This window comes from Ammospiza caudacuta, chromosome Z (assembly GCF_027887145.1).
Source record: "Ammospiza caudacuta isolate bAmmCau1 chromosome Z, bAmmCau1.pri, whole genome shotgun sequence".
NCBI classification, from domain to species: Eukaryota; Metazoa; Chordata; class Aves; order Passeriformes; family Passerellidae; genus Ammospiza; species Ammospiza caudacuta.
In genome coordinates this window covers 10423482-10435652 of record NC_080632.1, presented here as the reverse complement: position 1 = coordinate 10435652, position 12171 = coordinate 10423482, and the positions used below count along the sequence as shown (strand labels likewise).

The 12171-nt window shown below is 42.3% G+C and overlaps 1 protein-coding gene across 1 annotated transcript; it reads right to left on the bottom strand.

The window, feature by feature from the left end:
• Nucleotides 1-9339: 9339 nt before the first annotated feature.
• ARL14EPL (ADP ribosylation factor like GTPase 14 effector protein like) lies at nt 9340-11564 on the bottom strand. The gene is made up of 3 exons (XM_058824300.1): nt 11454-11564; nt 9905-10044; nt 9340-9562 (listed from the first exon to the last, which is right to left on the bottom strand). The coding sequence occupies exons 1-3, from the start codon at nt 11562-11564 to the stop codon at nt 9340-9342; spliced, it is 474 nt and encodes a 157-aa protein (XP_058680283.1).
• Between the last annotated feature and the right edge of the window lie 607 nt (nt 11565-12171).

The window sequence follows — 12171 nt, the reverse complement described above, 5'->3', positions numbered from 1 at the left end:
ATCCTGAGAATATGTGAAAAGTATCAAAAGTAGAACCATAGGAATGTAGAAGTAGGCGTAGGTGCTGATATGTAACTGACCAATCCTGAGCTCAACTTTTGCAATATGTATGAAGCTTATTATTAACTGTATTTAACCCGCCGTACTGATCAATAAAATTGGGCCTGTGATGATCAAACGGATGTCTGGGTCTCCTTCCGTCGACAAATGGTGGAGAATGCGGGCATAACCGAATCTCTGCCCTTTTTCTCGGATTAAAAGAAAAAGGGATTACGCCATGGTCGAGGAAGTTGGGTTTGGGTCCCGGCAGCAGGGACGGTGCCGGAATTTGAAGCACCCTTAAGGTTCACAACTGTGACTTAAGCCAATACGTGTCCGCCGGAGCCTGGAGAGCTGCAACAGCGCGCGCTGATTAATAGGTATGAATAGGCAAGCGGCATATGATTTATTCGCCCCATATTTAGAGTGGCAAGAGATAAAAGGGATAGATTTAAAAAAGGAGTTACCAGGGTTATTAGCCTATGGCCATGCTAAGGGTATCTTTTCTAATCCTTATACAGTTCATGAGCTAGCAGAGTGGAAGAAGTTTGAGGAAATATTGTGGGATACAGTGTTAGACGATGATAAGTCAGCAAAGAATTTAGGAAAGTTATGGCGGGTGGTGTATAACACGTTACTTCAGCAGGTCTCTGAGAGAAAGGCAGCAGAAAGGGCAACAGAAGCTCATAAGAGGAATATAGGGTATGGTCGTGAGGATGATCCCCTGGCACCTTCTGTAACTAAGATACTTATGCCTAAGGGTCCCCAGGAAAGTGGTGTGGAGGATTTTCCTATAGGCGCAGTGGAACCGTCTGCACCTTTCCTGTCAGAGGGGGAGGGCGAGTCGGATGGTGGGGGTAAGAGCAAACCAGCTTTGCCTCCGCCACCAGCTTCAGGCGGGTCGGACAGTGGGGGTGGGAGCAAGCCAGATTCGCCTCCGCCGCCAGCTTTGCCTCCGCCACTTCCCCTCAATGAGCCGGCTCCGGTTTCACTGTCGGCTCCAGCGGGGGGGCTGATTGCCCCCTGCAGCCCGGCTCAGCTTGAGCCGGCTCCGGTTTCACTGTCAGCTCCAGTGGGGGGGGGGGGGTGCTTCCCCCGCGCGAGCCAGCCTCTGCTTCACTGCCTTCCCCGTGCGAAAACTCGGTGTCTGCACCGAAGCGCCAGCAGCATAGCACCCTTAAAGAGCCAGATCCCATCCCAGGGGCACACCGTGATCCATGGGGGGAGATGGCTAAACAGAGGAGGGAAGCTTGGGCTGCTTTGGCGAAAGAAGTAATGCAAATGGGAGATGGTGAAGTGGTGGAAATAGCCTCTAGTCTTGCATGTCCAGTAACATACACACCACAGTATGATGCACAGGGGAACCTTACGCATAATATAGCAGAATATACTCCCTTAGATTGGAAGCTGTTAACTCAGCTGCGTTCTACGGTTAGTCAGTTTGGAGTAAAAAGTGAACCTGTTAAGCAAATGCTAGATTATCTTTTTAATACTCAGGTTTTATGTCCTAATGATTTAAGAGGAATAGTTCGGTTGATATTTACTCAGCATCAGCAGTTGTTGTTTAATGCACATGACCCATTACATGGAGTAACAGTAAAGGAGCTGATGGGCTTAGAGGCATTTTTACGTACAGAGGCACAGATGATATCGGGAGAAGATAAACTTAGGGAGTCTATGTGGTTAGTGAGTGCTGCAATTGACATGGTTAAAGAGCCAGGAGGGTTACCGGTTTATATGGGCATTAAACAAGGTAGAGAAGAATCATTTGGAAATTTTATCGATAGAGCAGCTATTGCTACAGATCGGGCTGGTGTTGCAGGGCCCTATTGAAGTAGTGTGCCTTGCAAAATAGCAATCCAGCAACCCAAAGAGTGCTAGCTACTTTAGGGGCAAATTGGGCTATTGAGGAAGCATTATAGTGAATGGCATTAATGCCAACAGCTTCACAGGCATTTATAGTAGAAGCCTTAAAGGAATTAGGATTAGGGTTGCAAAAGCATAGTCTACTCAAAATCAGGTGTTAGCTGCTCTTGCTCCTCTCCGAAGCGGCTCACTGGTGGTCACGTAAGGAGGCTCGAGACCATTCATCAAGTGTTACCGATGCGGCAATGAGGGACAGACACAAGTTGCCACCGTGACATCGGAGACACCAGCTGCTGCCGTGACATCGCTGCTACCTCCTGTCTGCAACCCGCAACAACAGGGAGCCTCGGCTTGGACTTAACAGCAGCAGTAGACGTCACACTAATGACGAATCGGCCTGAGAGGATACCCACTGGAGTAAAGGGCCCTCTTATATTAAATGGACAAACATGTGGAGCATTATTGCTGGGACGTTCCTCTACAACTATGTTGGGATTATTTGTTTTGCCTGGTGTTATCAATGCAGACTTTACAGGGGAAATACAAATCATGGTTTACACCTTTTATCCTCCGATTAAAATTACAAAAGGACAACGCATTGCACAATTGGTACCACTGTCACAAATGATATCGGGAATACAATCATTTACTGGACAAACACGGGATGAAAAAGGTTTTGGTTCTACTGGTGTTACACTTTTAACTGTGGATTTACAAAATAGACCTAAACAAAAGGTTGAAATTACTTATGGGCATCAAAGCATAACCCTTTATGGATTATTGGATACAGGAGCAGATACTAGCATCATTTCTCCAGATGCGTGGCCACAACATTGGCCTCTATTTCCTTCATCAAACATGCTCACAGGAGTGGTGTTAACTAATCAGCACCCTTTGGGGTAATTGCCATTGCTTGGACTTTCCCCATTCCACTCACCTGGAAAACGGATACACCGGTGATGGTTAAGCAATGGCCACTAAAAGGGGAGAGTCTTATGCATGCCCATGAATTGGTACAGGAACAATATACAAAAGGGACACCTACGTTTATCCACAAGCCCTTGCATATTCGCTTGTTATTGCTGCAGAGAAAATTCAGACTACAAAGCCCTGGAAATATTTGGGATGGACTCTGATGGATCAAATAGTAATACCACAAAAATTGGAATTACAATTGGACATTAAAACTCTACGTGATGCACAAAAGTTGCTGGGAGACTTACAGTGGCTGAAGCCTATTGTGGGAATACCAAATCATTTACTAGAAGCCCTACGGCCTTTGTTAAGAGGCGTGGACCCTACTACTCCTGTACACCTGACAAAGGAGCATCATCTTGCTTTGCAGCAAATTAGTAACTGTGTACAGCAAGGGTATGTGTCTCGTCGACAACTCGACCACCCCATTGACCTTACTATCTGGAATAGCCCTTGCCACTTGCTTGGTGCTCTCTCTCAGTTGCAAAAGAAAACGGGGGAGATACGGGTGTTGGAGTGGTTATCACCACCACTACAGCATAAGAAAACAATATCTTCAAAAACTGAACAATTGGCTGCATTAATCAAAAAGGGGCATCTCAGAATTCTTGAAGTGGATGGTAGAGAACCTGCTACTATTAGATTGCCTATGGAAAAAGAAACATTGGACTGGTACTTGATTAATTCAAAGAATTTACAAGAAGCATTATTGGTGTCACCTGCTAAAGTAGAGACTAGTAAATTAGTGCCTAGAGTTTTGCAATGGATGACAGAATGGAACTGGATCACTCCACCTTTGAGAGAAGAACGCCCCATAGAAGGAGCTATTACAGCTTTTACAGATGCAGGAAAGAAATCAAGGCGTGCTGCTGTTACCTGGCAAGAAAAAGGACAATGGAAGCATCAACTCCTCACAGCAGACCCTGCAGATAGCTTACAAACTTTGGAATTGTTAGCAGTAGTATGGGCGGTGTCCAACTTACAGGAGCCTTTAAATGTGGTCACAGACTCTATGTATGTTGCAGGAGTAGCCAAACGAATAGAGGAAGCAGCAATTAAGGAAGTGAATAATAAACGATTGTATGAGTTACTGATACAGTTAAGGAAGGCTTTACGAGAAAGAAATGCAGCATATTCTGTGATTCATATTAGGAGTCATAAGTGGTCTGAAGGTTTAGGAGAAGGGAATGAATGTGCAGATAAATTGGTTACCCTACTCATTGATAATTCTTGTCCTATTGACAAGCACACATTGGCCAGAGAAGCACATAGTAGATATCATCAAAATGCAAGAGGTTTAGCAAAACACTTTGAGCTGAGTTTATCAGAAGCCAAGGCCATTGTCAGAGCATGTCCAACATGTAGTTATCATAATGGTGGGATAGGTCTAGGCATCGGGGTTAATCCTCGAGGTTTAGAAATAAATGAGAAATGGCAAATGGATGTTACACACATAGCCAGATTTGGTAAAGTCAAGCATGTGCACGTCACCATAGATACATATAGTCATTACATATGGGCTACGGCTCAGGCAGGAGAGAAAGCTACACATGTTATCAGACACCTGTTAAGTTGTTTCGCTGTTATGGGAGTTCCAAAGAGTATCAAAACCGATAATGGTCCAGCTTATGTAAGTGCTAGGGTTCGGAAACTTTTGAATCAGTGGTCTGTTAAGCACGTGACAGGTATTCCACACTCTCCTACTGGACAGGCAATAGTGGAAAGAGCAAACGGTACCCTTAAGCAGTATATTGAAAAGCATCAAGATTTGAGAGATCCACAAGCATGTTTGTCTAAGGTTTTGTATGTGATTAACCATTTATGCATTTTTGGGGAAGATGATACCCCCCCTGCAATGAAACATCATCCGAGGTCAGGTCAGGAAAATACTAAGGAAACAGAGGTCTGGGTTAAGTATAAGAACCCAAGTACAGGACTATGGGAAAAACCTGCAAAAGTATTATATTGGGGTCGGGGGTATCTTTGTGTTTCCTCACCTACAGGGCCTTTGTGGGTGCCTGCTAAGTGGACTAAACTTGTTTTTGATGCAGCCTCTGGTGGATCGCCTCACGGAGGAGGACAGGGAGCGACTGGGGAAGAAACTGCTTCTAGTCCTACAACCACTACTGTTACAATTGAAGGGGTACTCGGAAGCGTTGGACAGAGCACTGACACGTCACTATCGGACAGCCCAGGAGCTGATTGGTTTTATTGACTCATTATCAACTTTTCATTTAACGAATCCAGCGAAACTACATTGCCTTGACTGTCACAATCCACATTGTGCTGCCTGGATAGCTCTACGTTGTGGGGGTTGTGAAAGAACTTTTTGGATAGAACAATCACTATTGTGGGATTTGTGGTGTCATACTTGTGAACAAGAGCACACGTGGGGTAAAAGCTGGCAAGATGAATTAAGGAGACAAACAGGGCAAAATGCATATATAGCTTTAAATCTTTATGAGTCTCCTGAACAGAAAATTCTTGCTTATTATCGATGGGAAGTACAATGTATTGTAAATAGAATTAAGGTTCAAAGTAAATCACGTATAGTTTCTATAAGGTGTAGGAAATTAGTGCCTTTAACACAGCATTCAATTGTAGGACCCTTCAAAGGGGATCCTGATAGAGCATTAGATTGCTGCATTGACAAATTGCAAAAATTGAGTTTGCAAGTGGCAGGACCAGTGAAATCAGGAGCAGCAAGATTAAAGACAGATAAGAAAAAGAAGGCAAAAGGGGAAGGGTCTCATTTGAATAAGGGTATCAGTGATTGCTAATTAATTTTCTATGATTAGAACACTTTTACAGTTGTGGGACCCTCGGGAAGATATAGTTGTTGAGGAGGATAACGAACAAGAACTACGATTACGAAATAAGATACGTCTTGTGTTAAAGAGAGACCTTGAGCTGTTAGCCTCATATAGTAAAAAGGCAGAAGAGGCTTTGCGATCACCACCATTGAATTGGTTGCTTTGGATTGAAGAACCACAATTTCATACTGGTCCTTACTTATATTCACTTCCTTGTTATGTTTGCAAAAGGGATAATGATAAATGCTATGCATGGGTAGCTTTGCATTGTGCAGATTGTAATCAGGTTTATTGGTATTCACAGAGGTCAGTAGATTATTTATGGTGTAACCCTTGTTCTGGAAGGTGGATTCAAAATTATTTCTGGGTTAGAGCTCTTGAACAAAGTACTGGCCTGCCAGGACGGACAGGATTACAGCTCTTTGAGAGTGCAGAACAAGTGATTATAGCATATCTTAGGTGGAAGTTGCAGGAAAACCTTAGAATATTTGAAATTACTAAAGCCTCACGCATCATAGCAGCTCGCTGTAAAGCTGATTTGCCTTCAAACTTACCTCATGCTATACCTGTGAGCAAGGATGCTGATTTAGAATTAGATCAGTATATTCAAAAATTGACTCAGCCTTACAATAGACAATCTAGCAAACCAGGGAAAAGACAGCGAAGAAAGGAAAAACAAAGCAAGCAGAAGGAAGAAAGGGAGAAGCAAAGCAAGCAGAAAGAAAAATGAGGTTTGTTCTTGTTATGCTGCTCAATGCTGTAGCAAGTGAAGCAGTAGGAATAACACACTTTAGTCAACCAAAGGAAAATTTATGGGTGACACTTGCTAATCAAACTAACCAATCATTACTTTGTCTTAGTCTTGGAGGAGTCACTAACCCATTTCGAACATTCCTGGTGGGACTTCCGGTGTGGTCTCCTGGAGAATTTTGCAGTTTGATAAACAATCAAACCTTATGTATGTCTAACATGTCAAACATCACATTGCCAGTGCAACAAGGGTATACTGCAGGTCAGAGTGATGGCTATCGTCAATGCTTACTAATCCAATCACTTAACACCTCTTTGCATTCTCCTCCTGAGGAACTGGATCTTTTTGGAAGTACAAATGCCAGCGTATCTAACACTACAGCTGGCAGATGGTTTAGCTTCAGACTTTTGGGTGCTCAGAATTTAAACCAACCTAAAGAAACATGGGCCACCCAAGATTCATCCCTGAATGTGAGTGAATTCTCTCCACAGCATTACAGTCAATGTAACAGCACAAATATCACAGCACCAATGAAATTACCCACAGGAATATTTTTGATTTGTGGAGACAGGGCGTGGAATGGTATACCAGCTAAACCACAGGGTGGACCCTGTTTTTTGGGAAAATTGTCACTGTTTCACCCTAATGTGTCCTTGCTAATGCAGTTGAGTCAAAATTCAAACAGGAAAAAACGTAGCATACATGACTTAGACTGCAGCAAGATAGGAGATCCACGGTTTTGGGGCACATTCAAACAGGTGGTGGTTTCAACTATCTTGCCAGGAGGATCTGCCAATAAAGCTATGAATTTAGCAAAACAATTAGGATGCTGGGCAAGGGATGAGCTGAACAAGACATCACAAATTCTAGACATGTTAACTGCAGATGTGCAAAGTGTTAACCATGCTGTTTTGCAGAATAGAGCTGCTGTAGATTTTTTGCTCTTAGCACAAGGGCATGGATGTGAAGAGTTTGAGGGAATGTGTTGCATGAATCTGTCTGATCATTCGGTGTCCATTCACACTAAGATAAAAGAATTGCAACAGGGACTTCACAAACTTAAGGAAGAAGACGGTTTAGGAATTGACGAATGGCTTAAAGGCTTAGGACTTGGACCGTGGCTGAGGAACATTGTGATCTATGCTATAGGCCTACTGGGTGTAATCTTACTGTTTTTGCTTATTTTGCCTTGTATCTTTAACTGTATTCAAAACATGGTTAGCCGTACAATAGCAAAAACATGGCAAACTAATCTCCTTGCGCAAGAAGAAAATGGCGGAAATGTGGAGAGTATTATTAATAATTGGTTAGCTGAGAAAGGCCACGCTGAAATAATGCTGCTGGTTAAGCTGAAGGAGAAAAGCCAGCAGTCAGCAAGCTAAAAGGAAAGGTCAGCAGTGACCTTGCTGCAACATGAGGAAAGGGAGTAGAGATTAGTCCTGAATATATCCTGAGAATATGTGAAAAGTATCAAAAGTAGAACCATAGGAATGCAGAAGTAGGCGTAGGTGCTGATATGTAACTGACCAATCCTGAGCTCAACTTTTGCAATATGTATGAAGCTTATTATTAACTGTATTTAACCCGCCGTACTGATCAATAAAATTGGGCCTGTGATGATCAAACGGATGTCTGGGTCTCCTTCCGTCGACACTCCAGCTGTGCAAGTTGTCCCAGCATGTTTCATTGATGGTGACTGTGTCACAGCATTCCCACTGCACAATGGCTTCCAGCTCCTCCAGCTTGCTGCCCACGCTGCCTACATTATACCAGCTTAAGGTGTCATTAGCTGAAAGGAACATAACAATTTTTCCAAGGTAGCAAGTCAGAAGGAAATTTTGATGTTAAGACATTCTTGGGATCTGTTCCCAAGTTTCATGTATTGGAAGGTATCTTTGTCTTGGAGCAGATGGTCTTTGTCACAGAGAATGGCCTGTGGTAAGGGAGAAAAGTGGTGCCATGTTCAAAGTTGGGAGAGCCTCCTCAAAAAGAAACAAGCACTAGGCCCAAGGAATGATTCCCCCACTAGCAGCATGCTCCTGGAAATCACCTGCAACCATCTGCAGCCTTCTTGCCTTCAAGATCTAGAGGGACTCTCACGCCTCAAAAGGAGTGTGAATGCCTATCATGAATGAGAATACCTACCTCATAAGAAGACTGGGTGTAAGTTATTGTATTTAAAATCTGTCATGTCTTACCTGAAGAGGAAACTTATGGAACTGAAGATATTTTTCTGTCCAGAAGGAAAAATATCCACTTTGTTTAGCCATATAATTAATGACCAGTGGACATTTAACGTGCCACATACTGTAAAAAAATAGTGCAGACTGTACATGTTGGTTTCAGTTTTTCTACCTGGACAGCAAGAAAGAATTGCTGAGAGAGAGTTGTTTCCACTCTCCTTTGCTTAATATACAGACAAACATGGAAAGTAGTGACCTAGTTTCAAAGAACAGTGTTATCTCAAATGCCTCCTGTCTCACCTATACAAGGAATGAATGCATCAGGATGAGAAGGCTCTTGGACAAGCCTACACAAAAGAAAGAGCTGTGTCAAACATCTGAGTAATTGAACAAGCAGAGAAATCGGCAAAAAACCCTCATTACAAGTAAAGCAGTTCAGCTTCCCAGGGTAAGAAAATTATCTTCCCATAACAATTCAGATACCTTCAATTTTAGAAAGTCAAGATTTAGAAAGAATTGACTAGCTGCCTCAGCAAAGCTTACAAGGATGAGGAAGAATGAAATACACACTTTTACTTGATGGGGAATCCTAAAACTTGCTAGGTAGGCAGCAATAAAAAAAGCATAAGCATCTCTGCCAGGTGGTGATTTACTTTAATAAAACATGAATTTAAAAGAAAAATATTCAGGCACAAAACCTAACAGAACGTAATCAGTCAGGGACAAAAAATGGTAGCTCACTGATCACATCCCCAGCTTCAGTCTCAATCGTATCATAAACCCATTTCCTATTGCAGCGACATTCTGGCCCACATTTGTTCGAGTTGCATTTGGGGCAAGGATAGAAACAACCCAGGCAGTCCATTTCCAGGCAGTCACATAAATCTATGTCATTGCAAAGCAGCCTGCCATGTTTGTCATACTTCCTTGTAAATCTGTGAACGAGAAGAAAAATTATTTTCAGACAATGCTTCAATGCATTCAGACACTAAATCAAACACATGTGGGAAACATCTGTACAACAAGTATTTCGTCTTTAACAAACTCACAGCAAAATGAAATACCAGCATTATACCCTAATTGCAACAGCCATTGGTACTAAAAAATGAATGCATGCCATACTATATCAAAATTCCCTTAAAGTCATACAGAAAAATCTTGTTCTCCCAAGAAATCATTTTGAAAAATACAATGCTTTTATTAATTTTGTTTAGGTTCAGTGAACAGCCTACCAGCCATTTTTTAAAGTAAATCAGGTAATAAATTAGAGGTCTTACTTGGACTCATAAAAAAAATTTTGTTTCATCTGTGACATGCATGCTTTCTTTTTCTGCTGTCTAGTTTCAGGATTGAAGTCAGCTACCTGAGGTCCTGGATTTTGAAAGGCTAAGCATTTTAATTGTTTCTCGAGTTTTTGCTATAAATGAACAACAGAAAGTTTGTAATTAGTACAATTAGAAAACATATTCAAGTGTCCTCACTGACTTCTGAATTACATTAAAATTAATATTCCTGATAACTTACAAGATCATATTGATTGTTTAAAATGTTTGTCTGACTATTAATCAAGTATTCCTTTTACCGATTGTACATCCTGACTGGGGATGGAACAATCATAACTCTGAATACATGACGTACAACTCTGTATTCATAACTCTGAATACACGACTCTGGTACAGTGGCATGGAGTTTGCAAGATGCCATGTGAGAGGCAGAATTAGGTGTTTTTTTCTCATCTTCATCTAAAATGTAAAAACAAGTACTATGATTATAAGCATCTCAAATGGATTCACTCTTATTTTCACTGTTCCCTCAGATGCCTAGAAACCATCTATGTCCAAACAATCTGAGGGCAAGAAAAATGTCTGAAGGAGCAACTAGTACAGTAAGAAAACATTTGTACAAGTGAGAAGTATGAGAAAAAAAACCTCCAACACACAGACAAAAACAAAGAAGCTCAACTGAGCACAGTTTTCTGAGAAATAGGAGGATGCACTGTTTCTGCCAATTTTATGGAATTCATGTTTACAATTAGTTAAAACTGCTGAATACTTTTGGAAACTAAAATATTATCTCTGTGTTTTACCATTCCACACAGTCCACATACATAGACAGATACTTCTAAAGTCACTGCAACATAAGCATCATGTCAAACAATTTCCCTTTGGACAACGGCTGTAAGTTTTGACACTTATCATTCATTATGTAAAGGCACAAAAATACATACAAATTTATATTTTTCTTCTGTTATGTAAATGGAGCTGCCTTGCCATCTCTTAGCTTCCCTGGAGGGTGTCATTCCCATCAGAGCTCACAGTGATTTTCCACAAACAATTGAGCACTTTCACTGTTTCTCAGGGGAAAGCAGTGGCCATTCAGCCCAATCTGCTGATACAGTGATTCAGGAATGTCCATGCACTTGAGTGCACTTTTTCCCAAGGTGGTGATGCTGTGCATCTTCAGCTGCATTCTCCTGAAAACATACAGGGCAATCTCATGTACCTTATTCAGACATGTCTGCTTTGGATTCTGGGCTAGATTTTTCAGCATCATCACCATTCGTGATCATAAATAATGCAATTTTAAGTTGCAAAAGAAAAATAAGGAATGGTGATATTCCTTCCTCTAAGACTACTCTTCTGTTTCCCTACTTACTTAGAATTGCTCTCAGGCTTTTAAATCACTGCATTACAAACTTGATGCATTTCACTGTTCTTGTTACTGATATTTCCCTCTTGACTCCAGCTCTTTGTTTTTGTAATGATGGAAAAAGCTGAAGGCAATTTTAAATATCTTGATAATAAAATAGTACTGGAGAAGTCATACCACATTTTTGTGTCTTATTGAGTAGTCCTCAGCAGGAGATACATTTTTTTCTGCAGATGTTTCCTGGGAAGAATAGCTTTTCTTGCCGTTTTCTTCCACGAGATCACTCATTTGACCACTCTTGTGAAATAAGCACATATTTGTTAAACATACACAACGGTATAAACAGACTTTTAATTTAACGCTTTAAGGTAAGCAGGTGATATCCACACAGGGCTTTTACATACTCCTAATCAGCAGCAAGTGCAAGTGCAGAGCAGGATGTATCTCAGTGATAAGCGCGATTTTCAGACTGCATTAAGCAGCACCACAAGCACGTACAGAAGCCGTGCCACCGCAGGCGCCCCAGCTCACTGCGCAGGCGCGGAGCTCCGCAGGCGGTTGAGCGGCGCGGGGCTCGAGCGCGCAGTGCCCGCACCCGCCCGCAGGTGGCGCTGCCGCCCCAGCCGTGCGCCGCGCGCCCGTCCCGGCATTCCCTGCGGACCCGCGGCGCTCTTCCCGGAGACCGCGGCCCAGGGAAGGAACGTTGGGTGCCTGGCTTTTCAGTCTCACTCCTCTGGGAAAGACTTTTTAAAAATAAAGTAGAATGTAGACGGTTTAGGTTTAATAGGAAAAAGGGCATCACTCACTCTGCTAGCAAGGTACCTACGGAGGTCTGTGGGCCCTGTGAGTCTATCCTACAAATGCCATCCATTGCCCGTCTGCCATCAGCATAGCT

Coding starts and splice junctions, on each gene's coding strand:
- ARL14EPL (XM_058824300.1), bottom strand. CDS start 11,564: ATGAGTGATCTCGTGGAAGAAAACGGCAAGAAAAGCTATTCTTCCCAG. Junction 10,045..11,453: donor CAATAAGACACAAAAATGTG/GTATGACTTCTC, acceptor GTTCATTTATAG/CAAAAACTCGAGAAACAATT. Junction 9,563..9,904: donor AATTTTTTTTATGAGTCCAA/GTAAGACCTCTA, acceptor TCTCGTTCACAG/ATTTACAAGGAAGTATGACA.